General features: G+C 30.0%; 1 protein-coding gene across 2 annotated transcripts in view; it reads right to left on the bottom strand.

Annotated features, from left to right (window-relative positions):
• Positions 1-4649: 4649 nt before the first annotated feature.
• LOC131844192 (gamma-aminobutyric acid type B receptor subunit 1) overlaps positions 4650-22160 on the bottom strand; it is a 164058-nt gene continuing 146547 nt past the window's right edge. Inside the window, exons 8-16 of one of the 2 annotated variants that reach the window (XM_059193004.1) lie at positions 21257-21384; positions 20066-20207; positions 18814-18964; positions 16626-16866; positions 16054-16261; positions 14817-15073; positions 13740-13877; positions 10308-10383; positions 4650-6174 (exon numbers count right to left, since the gene is read on the bottom strand). In XM_059193004.1, coding sequence (XP_059048987.1) covers positions 6152-6174; positions 10308-10383; positions 13740-13877; positions 14817-15073; positions 16054-16261; positions 16626-16866; positions 18814-18964; positions 20066-20207; positions 21257-21384 — 1364 coding nt within the window. In that variant the 3' untranslated portion in view covers positions 4650-6151. Of the gene's footprint in view, positions 6175-10158; positions 10384-13739; positions 13878-14816; positions 15074-16053; positions 16262-16625; positions 16867-18813; positions 18965-20065; positions 20208-21256; positions 21385-22160 lie in introns of those variants that run through there. The other variant, XM_059193002.1, reaches the window with a different exon arrangement.

The following is a 22160-nucleotide window of genomic DNA, read 5'->3' as shown; positions in this document are numbered from 1 at the left end:
GCGTTACTCACACTGCATAGTTACGTAGCCTTATCACGCAATGACAAATTTGTTGACGTCCATTATGTATGAACTTTTATTATATACTAGCTGTGCCCGCGGTTTCACGCGCGGGCACAGCTAGTATTTATAGTCCATGTGTTATTTTGATATACAAGCTATATCACTGTAAAGTTCAACAAAATCCGTTCAGTAGTTTCTGCGTAAAAGTGTAACAAAAACACCATCTATAGTCTCAAACTTTACCATTTGATATCCGTCCCTTTAGTATTCCATAAAACGTTATGAAGTACATATCACCATCCGGTTTCACATGCTCCACAATTCTTTTTGAAACAATGCGTAAGTAAGCGTTCTACATTTACGAAGACGAGTGTATTTGTGATGTATCTCTAATTGGTATGCTAGAAGCAACTGAGGACAATGTCCCTTCACCCACTGAATTAAGGCATCTGCATTTTGGCGTTTAGGAGAGCAAACCTACTTTGTCCACCCTAATGTATGTTTCATGAATATATAAAGTTTACTTAAAAAAGAAACGGCTTCTTTTCTATTGTCGCACTAACAATCTTGTAAGTGATGCTCGCTTTGTCCCTGTCTAAATTATGTTTGAGCTTGTTAGTTGTTTTTGAGCTTGTTTAGATGGAAGAGGCATTTTATTTTTACGTTTAGTGTAGTTTTTTTTTATTATTATAAATAACGAAATTGTGCTAACGGCAGGCATTGGCGGGGCTGCAGCCGAAAATGATACCATAAATTTTTAAGTGCAATATCATCCTCGAACCTATTCATTCCATATTCATCCATTAAAAAAATTAAGTACTTTGATGATTATTAGCGTACTTCTGTTTTTGTTTGAATTTGACAACTGAATTTCAATTGAAAATATGTAATCCTTGTATTGTATTCATATCAAATTTAATCTTCTTATAATTAATGGACATACATCATACATTACTGCATTTCATGCATAATATCAGCCTAATATAATTTATGACTTTTTATTATAATAGGCAATACCTTAACAATTCCATACTCTCCTGTTTTGTGTAACCATCCTTTGTTACGTCAGAACACGGTAAAGGACCTTTGTGTTGGCGAGGTAGCCTGATGTCGACACGTGGGCAAACTATTATTTAAGTAAATTCATGACTCGGGGTTATCTGGTACAATACCAAGAGCAACAGCGTTTAATAGATGGTAATTAAACAATCTATCTCCCTAATACATAAATGTTGAACATGCATATGATATGGTACAATAATAAAAGCATGTTACAATAATATGTAATTTTCAATGTATAAGTATACTAACAATTCTAGTAACAATACTAGAATTGTTAGTTACTGATTACAATACGCATAGAATATGTATAGACACCAATTGATTTTTAATGATTAGTTTATTTTGTAGACTCATGTTAATTTTTCTATGTATATTTCAGATTCAGAATTTTCGGTCATATCTCATTATCTGATTTGAAATATGAAGTTGTATGTTATACAAGTAGTATAATTATAACAACGAGTTTTAATTCAAGTTTAAGTTTTAAGTTATTATCAATAAACCGTTTAGCATATATATATATATATATGCTAAACGGTTTATTGATAATTACGGCAGTACCTAAACTGTTATACCTCATTAAATACTTATATGTATAGAACTTTGACATAATTGGAAACTGACTAAACTAAACTACGGCAAATAGGCACCTGCCTACTTATTACAAAAGGGCATAGACAAACATTTTATTAATAATTGATGTATGTGTCCTTAGTTTGTGTCGTGCCATTGTTAGACATGACTGTAATAAGTGCTAATAGAATATGTATATCCATGGAAATATGAATGGTATCATTGAGGGTCGAAATGACAAGGGTTGAAATCGTTAACGTTTACAATGTCAGAATTTGACAGATGCTGTTATGTTTCTTAACGCACTTTGATTATTCAAGTAGTGTGTACGCAGGGGGAAATCAGAATCAAATCGCTATTCTCGTTTTTGGGAGCGTGAATTCCTCGCACGAAACTTAGAATGTAAATCATGAGGCATGAAAGTTCATGAATATTTGAGTTGTTATGTGTTGTTGGGGTTGGAATGTTGTTTTTATATAGATATTCTCCAATTGTCTGCAGTAAATGTCGGTTACATAAATATCAGTCTTGACATTGTATTGTACCTACATCTTAGTATTTGAATAAAGTAATATTTAAATAAAACGTTTTCAGGAACAGGAATCCTATGAATAAAAGATCCCGAGATATTTATTCTATTGTTTACTGTCCTTTTTTCAATCAACTGTGGCAGCAGAAGGAGGTTGTTGCAATATAAACGCAATATAGTATATTTTTTATTTACATTAATACCAAACGATATTTTCTCCAAAGTTGAACGGTTAATATTTAGAATGATATGGGATTTCTTAGAACTATAAAATATTTGCATTCGTGTTTTTTTGTGGGACAAATATATATTTTAATCAACTACAAAATGCAACTTGTTTACCTAATTAGAATAATTAATAGAGGAAATATGAATAGCCAATTTTTTTTGTACTATTTACAAATAATTATCGTAATGAAATTATATATAATTTCATACGACAGATTGTAAGGGTAATGAAACAAAACTTTACATTCAGATCATTCGATGACTCTTTATTTACACAGTGATGACTTCGGTGAAATGTTCAATACAACCAAACGTACAGATCACGTAGAAGTAACTGACCAATGAAGCTTACAATAAATTTGACGTTTACTAACATTCTATAGAAACTAGCTAATTGTAGTCCCTTCAATGAAGACACGCGTGATAACCCAAATCTCCATTGATGGGAATATAAAATAATTTTTCTTTCAAATGTAATAAAATTTAGAATGTCAACGATTTCCTATAATGTATTTTTTAAATATTTAAGAAACAATATATACAACCTTAAGTATACCATACTCATTTAACATTCACCGATCTAAATTGCTATAGCTTGATAGTAATTATGTTATAACGGGGCGTGAGAAGGGATTGTGAGTAATGGGGACTATTGACCCCAATGCTAACAATGCCCCTTGTCAGTTCGACCTTCGCGCGTTCCCCTTGGAAACATTCGTGGTTAATTCCTTAATTCCGGCCTGAATTCAGTATTTCCTCCTCTCATCTTTCGCTCGTGTCTCCCCCGCTTATACTGTAACCAGTATCATCATTTCATCATAATCAAAAATCATATTATACTGACTTACTAAATATCTTTATATAAAATAATAAGTCCTGACGAAGCGAAAACTGTCTCTGTTTATTGTTTTTTTTTTTAATATTTTTTATATTTGATTCACAAATAAGAGGCATGATAATTATATTTTCTTTTTAATTTTAAATATGCCATCTACTGTTGTTAATCAATCAGTTAATGAAATAATATATTTCGTATGCAAGCTTTATTTTATTCTGTAAATTAATTATCGTCAGATGGAACCTACTGTACCCGCAGAAGAAGTAGCGGGCGTCACGAGTTGTATAGTAATAATATATTAATACAATTTAGCTTCAGTCTTTAGATCGGTTTAAATGAGTATGTATCACTTAATACAACAATACCTAATGGTGACAATCGTTTCGTCCATCATTAATTCTATGCAGTCAAATCTTTGACTAAGGCCGAATACGAATGATATATTTCAATTACAAACAAAAACAATTATTACATATAGCAGACCATAGTTAACAATGGATATGTTACAGTCAATTTTAGTGCAATCATTGCCCAAGTAAAATAATTTTGCAGTGAATGAAATTATAGTGATATATCTAAATTATTTCTACTACAGTCCTATGATGTATCATGAATTTGTACATACAGATATTAGCAGAAAGAAATTAATATTAACAGTTATTTGGGAAACTATATTTGGATCTACTATAATACAAATAATTAGAGATGAATTAAAAGATGTATGAATATTCTTAGTTACTCAGTCTAAGTCATGTGTATGACTTAATACAACCAATACCAGTCATTTTGAGATTTGTAATCTCTATGAGATCTCTAAATCCGTTACAAAATAAATATTGCTTCAAAGAAACTATGAAAATCCAAATGTTTAAGGAGAACATTAAAATTGATCCAGAAGGCAGTACGGGACGTAGTTGTGTTGTCTGGACGAAACCTTCCTTTTACAGCCAGAAATAAAACCTTAAGGCGATTTGAACACAAGCCAAAAACAGATTTGGGAACAGCCATTCCGCGAGTGTGCTGGTTTATTTAGATACTTTGTGTTCAGTAATATAATGATTTATGAAACAAGCTTGTCAATGTGGTCTTATTACATTTGGTTTTGTACTTATAGGTATACATTAGGATGTACTTGGTCCACACTTAGATTATTTAATATGAGGTGAGGATGTAAAGGTACGACGGACGTGTATAGGGTATGTACAGTGAAACATTCAATAAGATAATTTATATATTGTTGTGCTATGTGGCCAGGGTCAATGTGAAAGAGAATATCGATCTCATATCTCGCGCAAATTTCAGGAAACTGAATAACATTCACCAAGGAATAAATAAATCTAATAACAATATAATGCACACTATCTCAGTGTGCATTATAATGTTATTAGATTTATTTATTTGTATGTTATCCTTATTAGAAGTATATTGTTGTTAAATATTATTATGTTAGAACGAGTAATGCCGATATTATTACTGTTGGTTATTATTAATCCAATAATCTTATAGAATTTTTATTACAAATTCAATTCGTTACTTCACAGAAACAATAAATCCGTTCAGTTTCATGAAATTGAACATCTGGTTTAATTTCAACTGTGTGGTTGGTCTAGCCGTATAGAATACTATAGATTAAACCTGTATTATGTATTGTAATTATTTATGCCATTATAGTTCTAAATCTTAAGTAATTATTACATTTATTTTTTATAACTTTCCCAAAAATAATATAGGAAATATATATCTAAGCGTGGACCGAGATAAAAATGTATTTACATAAAGTAAATAATTGAACTAATACATTGACTTACGTGCCAAATACGTTGAAATAAATACTATGAAACATTCTAACAGTAACAACTAGTTCTAGATTTGTCACTTAGGTAGGTACAATATTTCGACTACTTAAGTAAGTATATTATTCAATTGGCAGTGCTGTAACATCTGTATAATCTAACTAACCTTTTTTGTATAATAACTAATAACAGACGGCGTATCTATTTTTAGATCTTGTTACAAATACATAGACTATTTTAAATAACGGACAATCAAAATATTTATTGAGTTGTAAAGTTTGTATATTTACATATCGTTTGGCATCCAATATCACTGTAATTGAGCCAAAATTTAATTTTAATTTCCAGTAAGAACCTTGTATAATTGAATAATTGTAACAGTTGTGTTTTGTACAAGTGGGTATATATTTTTTAACTTTATTATTATTGTTTGTGATATGTAAAAGAATTCACATTATTTTGATAAAAAAATGTGACAAGAAAAACGTAAGATTCTGCAATTTTAATAAACAATGTTAGTGATCAGTATGAGGCATACAATTTACACCAGCTAAGTGGAAATATCTAATTTATTTAATAAGTAATTTTCTATTAATTGATTTCGTTCAAAATCTATCTAGTTTTAAGATATACATACAAAAGTACAGAACAAAAAGCTATTAAATTTAACCATGAATAATATTTCACTGAAAATAATCATATTCAGTGACGTATTGAGAAATATTCCTCAATTAACAATAAATCGCAGTAAAAGTACGATTTTAAGTATATGTAGCTACTTGTAACTTTTATTTGCATGTGCTCCTTTTGATCAACAATTAATAACTCAAGTAGAGATAGATATAAAATTTCTCATAGGACAACATAAACACTGTTCAACAGATCACTTAGGTACGTTTATAATAAATTTTAGAATAAATTATGTTTACCAAATAAATACATCTAACTTTTTGCTTTGAAATTACATTATAATATGTAATTACCAAGTTTTCTAATCGTATAAGAACACTTTTATCTCTTATAATTAATATAAAGAAAGTCACTACAGCGCTGTTCATCAGAATCTAGTCAATGTTAAATTATGCTATATTAATCTACGTGTCTACCGAAGATTGCCTTGGGAGATCAGATGTGTTCGTCCTGAACATCTGCGAGAGAAAAAGAACATTTAATAAATAAATATGAAAAATATATGCCTTTATTCCCATATATAAAATTTTCATAACTACACTATTGACGTATTACCCGTTTACTAACGAATTAGAGAAGACTTTATCGCTGTTGTTAAAAAAATGTAGTACAACCGCCGCAATTCATTCATATAGTGACGCTAGCCGGCGTAGTTACATAGCTGCTTATATTAAAGTTATGTTTCACTCTTTGAGCTAAATATATCGCGGAATGTAGTTTAAGAAACATACCTGTAAGTCAAAGGAAATGAATAGTTTTTATCTCTTCCCTTGTACACGTAATGTTTGTATGTCTTCTCTAGTACGTTAAAACATAATAACTCAATGTCTACAGCTAGATAAATGAAACAATTACAAAATCAAGCAAACTTATTTAAACATCAAGGCATAACTTAATACAATATTACCATTAAAACATAATAAGCAAACCTCAATCCAACATTTTATTCATTTTCATTTCATATACTTTATTAATAAAACTGAAGATATTACTTTGGGGAATAGATATTCTGTGTAAATAATATTTATTTTTTTATTACTGCATTTATGGTACACTTCCATATAAATAGGTATATATACTTTTAAAGAGACTGTGAGACTGTGAGAGTTTATGAAGTAGTAGTGCTCTACACTATTATATTTTTTAGATCGTATAACAATTCTTGATAGAAATAATTAAAATAAATATATAAACAAACCATAAGATTAATCTTTATGGCATAACGAATTACATATAAGGCCATTATCGATATGTTTTAGACGTTAACGTATATATTCCCTAAGAACTTGTATTTTCTTATCAAAGAGGCGTGGAAGTATATACGCTACATTATTAACGTAAAATAAAAATAAGCAACTTTAAAATGTATACGGGAATAACATTCATGCAAGGAAATCTCGTTACTCAGCATTTTATTGGATTTCCCCAACGCAATGAATATATTTGTCAATATAAAATATAGTTGTAATTTCATATTTCATGATTGTAGAGCGTGTTCAATAAATATTTATTATAAAACGCAATTTCTCATTGTACATTCTATAATTTTCATCAATAAATTATATAATATTAGTACTATATTAACGCATATTAAGTAGGTCACTGTACTATTTTCTTATAATAGAAACTTCGTTAATTATAATTGAGTGCCAGCAGCAATTTATTAATAGTATCGGAGGGAAAACAGTGGCAGTCTCATAGGATACAGTGCAGTGTAAGTGTGAGGGAACCATGCATTGAAAGACACAGAAAAACGATTGTGTATGCCTTGTATTTAGGAAAACTACTTGTAATATCCCATGCTTCATTTTCATTGCAATTTTCGGAAGGATTTAAGCGATGTTAATAAGACAGCCATTAAGTGAATACAGTGTGAACATTTCCGTTGTTGGGATTCATATATTAGTCTACTACATGGGAAATAGTCATGCTGTATATTGCACAATACAAGTATTCAATATATATTATAATATCTACTTAAAGAAAGGTAGAAGCGCATACACGACCGTGTTCCACGTCTTGGAAGTGACACAAACAATTTGTTAGTTACATAGGGAGTAACTACGGGGTGAACAACATCTTCAAACTACTTACTATACATACTAACCACAGGTACACATGTGTATATTATTTCCAAAGTTAAATGTTACACGGCTTCAAAATTAGTTTCGTTGCTTGCAATGGTCTTTTTCTCCCCATTACACTCTTTATGATCAAGAAAGAAGTAATGTTTGTGTTTGTGTATTTTGGATGAAATCATCTAAAACTAATATTAATTGCATTATATAACACATTAGTCACACGACACAAAATAATGTGCCTTATAACGAGATTTGACTGCATGAATTTCATAAAACTGCTACGCCACTAAGAATAACACAAATAAATATAACAACTCCATAAAAATAATAATATTAAGTTATTTTAAAATTCTTATTCTATGAAAATAAACATATAACTTCAAATAAAGTCAATTATAATTATTAACAGCAACATTGAGCTTAAATTCTATCTAAAAATGTTATCAACTTGTGCCATTAAAATATAAATGTGGTAATTTGAAGACATTATGTGTTTTAATAATATTGTATTTATTTTTTAGAATGCATAAAGATCAATCGTTGTGGCAATACTTAATACTAAGTCTGCAGAGTAGTAGCAGACTAAATTAAAGCTATAACTATTTTAGGATGGATAGATAGTACAGGCTACATTTATGTATAATTGTTTGTTACAATTGAATACGTAGAAACATTTATGAGTAGATCTCATATAGCTAGTAGTAACACTAAATCAGTCTAGTAGGAATTTATAGGTAGTATATTTAGACATAACGACATACAATATGTGCGACCATAACAGAAGGTACGTGTGAGGTAGAATAGAGAATTAGGCCAGAGCCTACGTGGCATTAGCGGGGCGGAAAACAAGTCGAAGATAACGATGTGTCTATTACATAATTATTTATTAGTATCCACAATATTGGAACAACGAACCATGTTTTTGTAACATGGATTGTATTTATTTTCAGTTCTTAACAATCTATATTTTATATTTGTGGTATATACTTTTGGGTCTAAATTTATTAAAGCATTTACAATGCGAAATGCTATGGTAATACTGGTGAATATAGTTATAGCTATACAAACTAGTTCTATATAGGTACCCAGCATATATAACATAATGTATTACACTATGCTTTCTCTTATATTATGAGTCCAGTCAATACAGAATTGCATTTGCATTTTTTAATTACATATAATGTTATTGGTAAATATCGTGTGTAAAAAATTAGCTAAAACAGCAAATTGTTTACATAATTTGTATTAATATTAACTGAGTTTCCCACATTAACGTGTGCGTGTAATAATTAATAAGGGAATATCTAAACGTTTTATTTTATAAATAAATAAAATAAAAAAATACAGTATGTCAATATATCAGAGCTCATGTTTTTATAATTCATAATAGAATATTACAGAATATTGTGTCTACCTCTAAAAAGATTATTAAAAAAACACATTTAAAATCTAGGTATTAAAATATTATAGTTGAATTTTGTATTAAAATTAAATTAATACAATAATTAAAATAAAAGATAAAGTAATGTATATACAATATATATATATATATACATATAGGACAAATTATAATACTGATATAAGATGACCGGTGAATTGGAGAATTTACTTTTCTGCTTATACTATAAATAAATGTACAAAATAATAGAAATCCGAACATTAAACACATCAACATTGCAAGTAATTTGTAGTGATTTAGTCATATTTTTTAATAATTAAATAAATTTTCTGAATTATTTTAATGCTTATAGTTTGAGATATCTGTGGCGCAGCGATTAGTGTCTTTAGTTCCTTATTGTGCCCGCAGACATTATTAATCGAGCTACCTAAAATACAGAGAAGAATTTAATATATGCAATTGCCTCATTGCATATATTAAATTAACAATAGATATAAATCTATTATTAATTTAATAATAGGTACACGATACTGATAACCAAAATATTATAAAACACCAAAATATTGTATCTACTATTATTTTCAAATATTTTTATGTGTCATTTATTGTATTGAGCTGAAAACACTGAAGATGATACATTTAAGAGGTGAAACTTTTTAACCCTATGGGTTAGTCATGTAGAGTATACCTACCAAGCCTTATGTCAATGATAGTATTTATGGAACAGAATAACTTTTCTAAAGACTTTGCCTCTTTAGAATGGGTTTGAAAATAATTTCTTAACGTTCATGTTTGAAACATTAACGTTCGAAATCGATTTTTAGATTTCCACGGCGATAGTGTTTGTTTCATGAGCATTTAAACTGGATTTTAGCTCGGTATACTATTAAAATAAACAGAACGGAAATACGTAAATAAGAAAATTATGAAATAAATATTTAATACATAATTCAAGGACAAGGTTACAAATAGCTTTCGGAAAAATCAAGATCAGATACTGAAGCACGCGATGAGCGTGTATAATTAGTGGAGGTGCCATAATCGGAGGTAGCGGTGGCGAGATCGGCGAGAACGCCGCCGCCTCCGCCCCCCACCCCGACGCAGCCCGTACCTTGCGTCACGCCATCCGCCGCCGCCGCTTCTCGCTCTGCTAGTTTCTGTTTCAGCACCCGAATCCGCTCTTCTTTCTGTAAATAATTGTATAAATCTAGTTTTCCGTAATAAGTTGTGCAATAAAAGATATAAATCTGTCATTGTTCCTTCCATATAAAAAAAGTTTGTCCTGATTAACTCAATCAGCTTTGATCAAAGTAAGTCCAGTTTAGAATATATTTTTAAAATTTCTCAAGGGGCGGGAAGTAAATTGTGCCGCCCATGTGTGCCCGTGGGAAATAATATATTTAATAAAGTATAAAAAATAAAAAGTACCTACTGCATTCAAGTAACTATTGCTAATTATTAAGCAGTCTAACCGTCGCCTATATATTATACATGAACATTATGTTACATTACGTTATCATGTATCACCTACGGTACAATTCATAGTTGCCATTCCAGAGGAATAATATGTTTTGTCTTTTATCCTGCACTGTAACCTGCATTCTACATTTTATAAAGCAATCTGCTTAATGGCTCCAATAAGTGAGACAAAGGTACCCAGCAGACGAAGTTTTACAAAGTCTAACTCGTAATATTAAAAAAATTCTATAGGTATACATTTCATAATAATTTTATTATTTGTGTTAACGATACATATACATATATGTACATGTAACAAAGATAATATTTTGCCTGCGAATATTAATATTATTCCAATTTTGTTTAGCTTTGCCGTCGGCAATGTAATGAAATGAAACCCGAAGTGGAAACAAAAACTCTTCTTGTACATTAAAATATTTGTCAGCTCAGGAAATTTGAGGTTGAGAGTGCAAGCTGCTCTGTCAGATATGTGGGTCGCTTGTTTTTAATTTGTATACTTTTATAACGAAACATGAACATAACCTAAAATTATTATAATTGGTATTATCCTTTTGGAATACGAAAGTATAAAAGGATCCACCTACATTAAAGCGTTTGTTTCCATAAGAGACAATTTCTTTCAAAATGCCTAGGGTAATACAAATAACAATATATATCCTAAAAGCCAGGAGTCCAAATTTAGCCGACAACAATAAAAACATAGTAAGTACATTTATATTTTTCCCTGATACTCAAGTGAATTAACACCGATAATAAATCAAAACGCAGTCCAAAAGACCGTTGTATCCAATCATTTATATATTATACGTAGCTTTACATACATATATATTCATATATGTATATAAAGCTACGTATATACCTATGTATAATTTAGTAGTTTTATAGTAATTTTATAAGATGTCTACATAATTTTTTATTCATTACGATTTTAACTGAAATTAAAGCAATTCGACAGCTAGCTAGCAACATTGCAATTTGTATTTTAAAATATTCGTATTTTATAAATAGAAATATTAAAATATGTGCCATTGGTTTGAATTATTTAAATATCCAAATTCTTTAATTAAATATACCAGAAGTTGTATAAATGTTGTGACTGTCTCAACTAGTCACTTAGACTTCGCTAGTCACTTCGTTCAATGTGAATTTGTAATGTTTCTGGTCCTTAAAAATTTACATAAAGAAAAATCTGAAACAACTTTGATAAGGGCTCGTCTAGGGTTTATTAATATCTACCAATTCACAACATTTCTATCGGAGCAACAGCAATAAATTAAGGTTCTGAGAATTAAGTGGGAAGATAGTATTAGTAGACTAATGTCTTTATCTAAATAACTACTGAAATATTTTTATTAAGAGAATGGATAGAAATTATTTTTTTACAATTGTTCTATCATTGTAAGTCTAGAATTGAATTAAATTCAGTTTATGAGTACAACGGTGAACTTTGAAATCTTTTCTGTACTAATTAAATTACAAATGAAGTACGCCAATGTCAATATTTATACCAATCAAGTAATACTGTCTACTTTCTTTAACAAAATGAGTTGGTATGTATATATAAACATCTGTAACTTCGTCCGCATACCGGGACATATTGATTGACCGGAATAAAAAGCCCATATCCTTTTCTATGCCAAATACTATGGGTAGGTACACAGTTTATGGCGATAGCTTGATTCTTTATGGCGGCAAGAGAAACAAACGAAAATTAACTTTTATATTATTATAGTAATTACTCTATGTAAAAAATAGATTAAAGCACAAATAAATTGAATTTTGTTATAATGAGCGCAGTTTAATAAGGTCTTGATGTATTAAAGTATTAAAATTCGCATTTATATAAAGAATGTACAAATAAAATGGACAAAAAATGCTTTTTAGAATGTGAATTCATTTTCCGGCTATAAAAACAGGCAAGAGCCCGAAAGCTTTTCATTAACGTAAAAACACTTTTGCAGGTTACCTGAGTAAATGACAAAGTAAAAATATATCCGCTGCATGTAACAGAGTGTAATTTCACAAAAGTATGATGTTTTATGTTGTTTATTAAGTAGGTCTTCATTCAATATTAAAATTAATATATTCTGTTTCAGTTATGAAATAACAATGCGAAATACGCTCTATTAATACATTAAAATATAAATAATAGATAGGTACCAGATAATCAGATATTCTCTTTATAAAAATTTAAATATATTAAGAAATAATAATAACGGGGGAGATCATTTTGTCATTGCCCAGCCATGGGATACGAATTACGTCTAAAAATAATATTATTATTCACGTTTAAATTTTGTTTTTAGTAAGCAACGTTTAGTACATGAGCAATACATACAATTCAAATGTAATGTATGGTCAGCAAAAAAGAAATAAGAAAATTATTATATTTATTCTAATTATTCATACAATTACAATCTTTTTACATTTACTTGAAATATTGATCCCATAATCGGCTTTCAAATTGAACCAACATTCGTGTAAGAAATATGCCCCTTAGTAACAGGTGTTTCGAGACTATTTGAAACGTTCGCAATATATCCTATTGTTACATGTCATATACGTTAATATGTGTGTAAAAGCTTATATATGTTGTTACAATACCATTTATAATTTATTTGAAGTAGACTTTGTACAATGTGATACCCCTGTCCAACTTATTTCACTGGTCAATATATAGGAGATAAAGTAGTGAAAGTATAGGTATGAGGTACCACATATAAGATACAAGGTGGTGCTTTTTGTGGGTATATACGATGTATGCCACTTTCCATCATGTCATTTTTAAAACTAGTTACATTAAAATGTATAAGACTATTTGTAATAGCCTATATCTTAATTGTATAATGTAAAAAAACTGATTATTAAAAAAACTCAGTTGAGTTTCTTGGCAGTTCTTTCCAATTGAATCTGTATACTGAACTGAATGGTAGGGAAAAATATTCATATAAAAAATATACGTTCATAAGTGGTTAAAATGTCCTACATGAATAAATGTTTTTTGATTTGTTTGGATTAGAAATAGCACTAAGGTATAAACTTATAGTATATATATCATAGTCACCTGTGCGATGAGCTTCTGCAGTTCTTCATTTTCTTTCACGAGCTCCCGATACCGCTCTTCATCAGCTGGGGCCGATCCTGAACCAGACCCTCGACCGCTTTCAGCTCTCTCAGTTGGATGGCGGATCACCTCTATCACCTATTTAATATAAAATACAAATACTTATAGCAGAAATGAAACATAAAATTAACAAAATAATTGAAATATTATTCATTATAATTGTAAAATAAAAACACTCAAGAAAATACATTAAATAAAAGAAATCAATTGAATAAGCATGTTACATTCTATACTAATTATTTATATATGTTTACAAGTATAATTGTATATAAATGCTATAGTTTACTATTATGTGGAAATTAAATATTCTTCAAAATTAAGGTCAACATCATATTCGCTGCAATAACTTAGTTATTATCTATTTTAAATTATACTTAATAACTTATACACATAAATCAAAGATACAATAAACGTGATAAGCAAATAAAAAGGTATAGGAAAATGTGCAAAGAATAAAATATTTTTATCTCTATAAACCAGTGATTCACAAAACCGTTAATTATGTGAAATCAACTGTAAATGTCTTCATTGCAAAGGCGTTTTAACCTGAAAGAACTTTTGTGGTAAATCACTTTAGTCGTATCACATCGGTAATCTTGCGTATCATTTTTTTTATAATAATATTTGGAATAAGCTCGATTGCCGCTTTCTGGCAAAAACATTGTGTTTCAATTTATGACTGACTCTGTGGTGATCAAAATACCGATAATTATCCTAAAGATATCTACAGATACTGCTCATTTTGGTACTTATAATTTTAACGCTTATGTATATATATATATTTCACATAGTCATAATATGTATGAGTTTACTTACTTATAGAACTGGTTAGAAGGGAGTTATTAGTTAGTTAGTTAATTAGCAGTGAAATAGGGTACGTTATATTACTTTACGCAACTTAGTTACCTTACAATGTAAATTGTGATGTCCGTGGTGCTATCCATGTCAACAGTAGTGGAGCGACAGTTGTATGGCATTGAAGTTACATAAAAAAATAAATAGCGTACTTAAACTCACCTTAGGGATAAATATGAGAGCCATGCTGAGAAAACAACAAAAAACTATAGCCAGGGACACGAAGGCGAATGCGGCATCCTGTTGACTCGCTATGACCAAAGTCACAGGCCCGGTGATTAGACACAGTACCACGACGTTGTAAATGCTCATGCCCACGTACCGCGAGTCGTTTATTTGCCTCACTTTTACTGAGCGTGTTTCATAAGCGAGAAACAAACCAAAAACCAACACGAGTCCTTTATACCCGTACATAACACCTAAAACAAAAACGATTAACGTCAACGGAGATAATGAAAAAAGCAGCTGCTATTAACGATGTTATGGAACTTTTTAAAATTTCGTTCTGTAACTTTATGGACGCAAATGAGTCGCCGTGGACTCTGAAGACAGAGATTTATAAAATGTAATTTATTGTTTATGGGACTTTAAATTATATCATATTAAAACTCATCCTTCATAACAGTTACTCTTGTTTCTTATTTTTGCAAGGACATTTGGGTAAATATTTTCATTATACTTTAGACAATCGTCTATAAGCTATGATATTAAATAATATTTACCAAGGTATATTTTATACGAAGTCTTTTTAGTGGGTACCTCAACCTCATCTATTTCCGCCACCATGATTCAATCTATTTTGTAAGCTATTTTTAAATTGGATGATGTGAGTATTTATACACTTATAGATTATAGAGACATAACATAGTAAATTAGTATTAATATTTTTATTTCTATTTATTCGACACTTACTCTTTGATGATGAGACTTGTTAACAAATCAAATTAATCCTAGATACATTTGTAGGTTCAGTACCAATTCCAACGCCAAGTTGCATTAAAATAGGTAAAATGGTAATTTGAGTATTATATTCACTTTGTAACAACCAAAAAACCCCAATGGTAATAAATGGTAACAACCAAAATGTCTACAACAACTCTATCTGAGATGACATTTCTGAGTATATTTTGAGTTCAGTTTAGTTTAGTGACTGCATTTATATTTTAAGATTAGAATTTGTTGTTGTTCTTTGTTGGTGACATCAACTAACAGCAATATTTTTCTGTTAGTTATTGTTGTTAGTTGTCTGTTTTTTATTTTGTTAAACTAATTAATCTCATGTAGAATAAAATTAATTAACGATTCAAAGATGTATGTTGTGTTTCTACCAACGTCCAGCCTGTCGGTACAGCAGCAGTATACAGTCCATACTTCGCACACAATTAACAAATCCACAAACCTAGCCAAACCGTGTTGTGTTCGCTCTCGCAGTGTTCTAATTCTGGGCGAATGTGTACATCATCGTCGTGATGCCGTGGTGCTTCTAAAGGGAATATTTCGACTCGCCGCTGAAGCGGGTCACGTAACTGCCATGCTGTTAGTAACGCGGCATCCACCACTAGTAGTCCGCCCACCATTGTATAAAGTTTCCAACCATGCATACGTTTCTAAAAATGTTCAACTCAATATAATACATATCTATAAGATTATTATTAGATTATTTAAAATAAATTTAACATCTATCATAACAAAATTGGTATGTACGATAAATATCTATAGTCGGTTCAAAAAACATAAAAATAAAATTAGCAAATCAGACGAAAGAATGATAATAACAACTAAACAAAGGAAGGTAGAATGATGTGGAAACATTAATCAATTAGATCAAATAGATTTCATCCTCAGACAGATCTAAAACCAACATGTGTGTATGAGACTAGTAATATAAAGAAAGCTGAAATTGAAAACATTATTTCATTAGAGTAAAACTTGGAAAATTTCATTAAATAAATTGTACATCAAATACCGTACCTTTGTTTCCACTTTAGGTTTAGTGGTATGTCTGTGTACTCGCCAGACTTTGGTGAATAGAGCTCCGTAAGCCATAGAGAAACCAGTCGCTAGTAACCAAGCCCTTGCTGCGCAGAGACCAGAGAAATGTTGGGGCTGTACCCAGCGTCCATCTACTCCTAAAGCCACTGCTGCACTTAAGCATATACAGCACCCACATAACATGACCGTGTTGCACGCTGGGTGAGACCATTGTATAACCCTGTTGAAATAATACTTACAATTCAGTTAAATTAATTTAAAATAGAATGTATATACAAAGAAAACCCAACTTCTCAGCCTTATTATAGGTTAATATGGTTTTTACAGTAGGGTGACATTAATTTAGGGCATATGCAATAATTTCTACTCTTTAAAAAGAGACTTTATTTGCAACATTTCCACGACTTATATAGGTACATATAATATACCTATCTCAGGAGAAATTCACACAGCGCCATCTACTCCCAAGTTAAGTAAAGGTTGTGTTATCACCGAACATTGAGAATGTGACAATTGCGTATGTGTATTATTGGAATTCAAACTATGAAATTATATTGAAGATGCCTTGTGTCAATTGAATTAATAATTGAATAGTTTATAACAGTTGAAACGCAGAAATTAATTTTATTGTATAAGGTATATTGTGTAAGATAGATATACAGAATATAGTAATATTTACCTAAAGTATTATTAGTTGCTTCATTCTTTACGGGGGAAATGGAATAAAGTGATGTACTAACAGAAGTTAGATGGTAAATAGAAAATACCAAATAACAGCAAAAAGAAACAATTTTTTGTTGAGAGTTTAGTACTATTTAATATTTTTTTATTTAAAGCAGAGTCTCAATGAACCAGATGACACGTCCAACGTTTATATACACGGGAATTATGCTAATTCTGTTGTCTGACCATAAAAATAACTACATTTTCTTTTGCTGAGGTTGAAGTACAAATAAAATTATTTTTTCTAAGTTAATAATAATATTGAATAATCTCATAATTAATTAAGGTAGTTTAATTCTGATCTGGGTTGCCTGTTAATATATAATATCTATTCTAAAATATCTCTTACAAACATAAATCTCATTAAAAGGCAAGTACAATGTAAAGTTATAATTTTGTTCTCTAGAGTCTGATGCCTGAGCTAGGTGAAACTAGGCCACTAGAGGAAGTTAGAAATAGAATTATTAAAACAATATTTCGGACTTTTGAATGGTTATTATGTGATTTTATCACCACATTCGGAAAATAGAATTAGTTGAGAATGGACAAGAAAAAATAGAAATATAGTAGAAAATACTTGTTTATTAAAAGTTTTTAACTCATATTTTTATTAACAACATAAATTACAATAATTTATGAAAATAAAGATATGGATTAAACTAACATATATTAAACAGAACGACTTACAGAAAAATTTATAATTTATGACGATGATGACTTAGCAGAAGTATATAGAGCTACAATGGCGCTGGGTGAACATGTCCTGAGATATTGTGATATATATATATATATATATATATATATATATATATATATATATATATACTCTATGTATATATGTCGCGGAAATTTTTTAAATAAATTCTCAACTGTAACATTCATATATAAATTTTACAGTTAGCCTTATAAGTGTAGTATATACCTATTAAACTTAATGCTGTTTCTGGTACTCTTTAGTGCGCACAGCGCATACATCGTAAAGTTATTAATTTAATTAAGTAGAAGTACTATAGACTTATATTAATTATTACACCTTCTTTGAAATGAAGGCGTCACTAGGAATAATTCATTTATAGGTTTGTAGTTGTTATCTACTGAATACTAAACGAAATATTTTTCCTTCTATAATACCTACCTTTTCAAATAATTAATATTCGAGCGTAATGCTTTCTGTCAAACAACCTTAGCGTTCAAAGACGAAATTAATTAAATAATTTGCATTTTAGATTTTAACATCTGCAAAATTATGCTTCATTCATTCGGAATGTTACGTATCGGAATTATTAATTACTGTTCAAATAATAGTTGCAACTAATTAAGTAGCTGTATACTTAGTATTAATTTTAATGTTTAATTTACAAGATCACATATTAATTCATCCATGATATTACATTCTAGAGGAGCTATTAATACAATATGTATCTATAACTAGAGATTATTTTACCTCCTGTGCCTGTGCATGATGTTGAAGACAATTAATCCGATTGCTGCTAAAATACCAGCGATACATAGTGCAGTCATACAAGCAAACAACGGCAGAGACACAGTTCGCAGCTCGTTCACTACAACAGTTCTGTCCGGGGGTACTTTACCACCTGGCAAAGATATGATTTTTTATTTCACACCCTAATAAAAGATCACGAGCAATCGTACTCGTAAAACTATCATAAAATATCACAGATATATGATTGAAGTGTTATGACAGGTAATAAAAAATATACAATTTGATTTTATCTTACGAATATGTATTAGTTTTCTAAATGTATAAATATATATCTATGGTAAATTAATGTGGGTCATCATTATGAATATTAATATAACTTCATTAAAAAAATGTAAACCATACTTTTGATCATTAACAACGACAATATTAATTTCATTCGTAGAGAGTTTGTTCTGTATTGGTTTACATACAATTTATCCTTAATTGGGGATGAGTTGACTGCCTGTTATAATTATTAAGCCTCGTCATTTATAACAATTATATGTATATCCTGAAAATTTCGGCAATTCGCAGAACAAAGAGCTGTACCTAAGTGTTTATTCAATACCTCATTTGATTATTGAAGCACGATATCGCACGCGGACATTATTGGATCAAAATGATACATTGATTTTAGTGTTTGGAATAAAATTGTATCATTACTGATTTTATGTGATTGTATTTATTTAGAAGGTTATAAAACTTTGTGTAAATATTTGCATAGGATATTGGGCTTATCCCCCGAGTATACAAAACGAGAGAATGGTTGATGTATTGTGTATAGATGGATTTCGAGGGTATCACTAAAGCAATGTGCGATTCCAATTATAGATGTATACAGATACATGCTAAATATTAGAATTAATTTATTGTTTTTAACAATTATTACTGAATTCTGTCTGGGTATTTGCTTTTTAGTCTTGAAAAATATATATACCTATTTTATTAAATACGTTATGAGATAAAAAGGAAATATTTAATATTAATTAGTCATAAATAATCTGCTATAATTTATAACTGGATTATTCATCATGATAGTATAAAGAAAAACAATGATGAGTTTGCAAAAAATCCGTTAACATTACCAGCAAAAAGGCGATACGGTTTTATACAGAAAGCTCCCTTTTGGCCTCTCTCCTATCTTAAAGTTACATAATGTTCTAGGTCCTTTATAATATTTGGGTAAATTAATATTAAATATTCTTGTACATACCGACCCACCGCTCCCTGTCCAGCCATGTGAGGTTATCAGCTTGAGTATCGTAGTAACCGAGCTTAACATAATGATTGTCAGTTAGTTGCTCTATTTGAGTTAACGCTATCCTGTCGCCTTGAGACGAGAATGCCACGAGACCCTGGGAAGGTAACTTTACGATTAATAATTAGCGCAATAAAACAACTTGTGAGCCTTATATTACTTGCTTATTCAATGACTACATTATCACTTACGACTATGTGTTCCCCGCAATGGCGACAAACCAAACAAAATCTTCATTACAATAGGTTTTACATACATATATTAAACCTTAACATGTACTATAATATAAATATAGGACCAAACATAACTAGCAGTGAAAAGAAAACTTTAGAAGGTGGGATGAATTGCTAAAATAACTATTATATGATCTCTGAGCTTTAATAATAGATACTAGAATCAGAATGACTTATTCATTCATGATATCGTAAAAAACGTCATTTCACCTGTCTCTACCTTTCAGGAAAATTTTGCAGTAATTCCAACAGTCAACTCAGAAAAACGGGTGCGCGATCTCAGTCGTAGAAAAATAGGTTTATGAATTTTTCATGCCTACCGCGGGTAGTGGAGACCTCATACAAAAATGCCCTCATGAATTTTGTATTTCGATATCAAATTCAAAGTTAGTGTGAAATATTCGTAATCCTAGTTCATATTGTGCATTTTAGAAACTTTATATGCAGTCGTTGTTAGCATACTTTGTTCTGTTATTACTTTCATAGGCATTCTATGTATTTTACAGTTTTATGAACATATTTCTATAAATTTACACGCGAATATATTTAAGAAGAATACGCCGTATTGAAGCAACTATAAAACTCTTCAATACAGCGTACGCATTGAAGTGTTTTGTACTCAATTAATAACTATAAAAGTTTATTTCCATAATGGATAAGTGCTCAAACTCGTAATACTAATAAAGAATTTGGATTATGAATATTCACGGAAAGTCTTAGGCATAATAGGAATCTCAAATGTTTTAAGGAATGTTTAATGTGATTGATCAATTAAAGTAATGGAAATTGGGTTCAATGTTAGTAAAAATGTCAGAGCGTTGTAACAATTTTCGATATGGAATCATAAAAAAATATTTAATGTTAGCGCAAGCAGTGTAGAAACATAAACCGGAGAGTAGTCGGAGGCACTTACCGATACTCCAAGAAATGATGTCGAATTTATTGCCTCGTAGATGTCGTCAGCTATCTTCTTGTTTGTGTACGTAAAATTTTTTAAGCTTAATCCATTTTTCTCTAATTTTTCCATAGTTTTATTAAATGCTACAACAGTAATTTTAATTAGAAAGTGGTATGTGATATATGAAACAAAATACGAAGTCGACTTTCGAATTTCTTTCCTTTGGAAAGATCAGATGCTTTTAGAGTAAAGAAGTAATTGAGATGTACGTAATTACAGGAAAATAACATTTTCTACATTTAGCGTCAGTCTAAATTAGCTTCTAATGCAATTCCTTTGTATGCAGAACTAACAACTCCGACCGCATATCTAGCCTCGGACAAACTATCTGAGGCAGTTCTAGACTCTGTCAGAAGCCACCAAGTAATTGCAAGTAAACAAACTGTGGCGAATTAGTTGCAAACAATTGTTCGAAGGAAATATATAAAATTAATAAATATTAACAAAGTACGACATATTTATTATATTATTTATTTATATCATCATGTTTTATGTTATTTGTAGAATATTATATCGGGATTATAAAATATACTAAGCGGAAAGTCATAAACAGTATCTTGAAACTGAATAACTTTGTTACAGAAGCAAAGTGGCTAATTGAAAACAGTTTGTAAAATTTTCAAACATTAATATAAATAAAATATTAGAAACAATATTTTAAAGTACATTTTGGTTTTTGGCGAAGAACCTGAAAACTAGACGGACCACTCATGAAACTGATTTCATGTATTTCAGGCTACTAATGGCGCATATTATAAATATCTTACAGACTAACATACATAGGTAAACAAGTACCAAAGAGTATATATATGATTAGGCCTGTATTGATAACCTATACGTTTATTATATTCTAGGGAAT

The sequence above is a fragment of the Achroia grisella genome, unplaced genomic scaffold (assembly GCF_030625045.1).
Source record: "Achroia grisella isolate CSIRO2021 unplaced genomic scaffold, CSIRO_AGI_Agris_v1 utg402, whole genome shotgun sequence".
Classification (NCBI taxonomy): domain Eukaryota; kingdom Metazoa; phylum Arthropoda; class Insecta; order Lepidoptera; family Pyralidae; genus Achroia; species Achroia grisella.
Note: the sequence above shows the minus strand (reverse complement) of the source record. Positions and strands in the feature narration are given on the sequence as shown.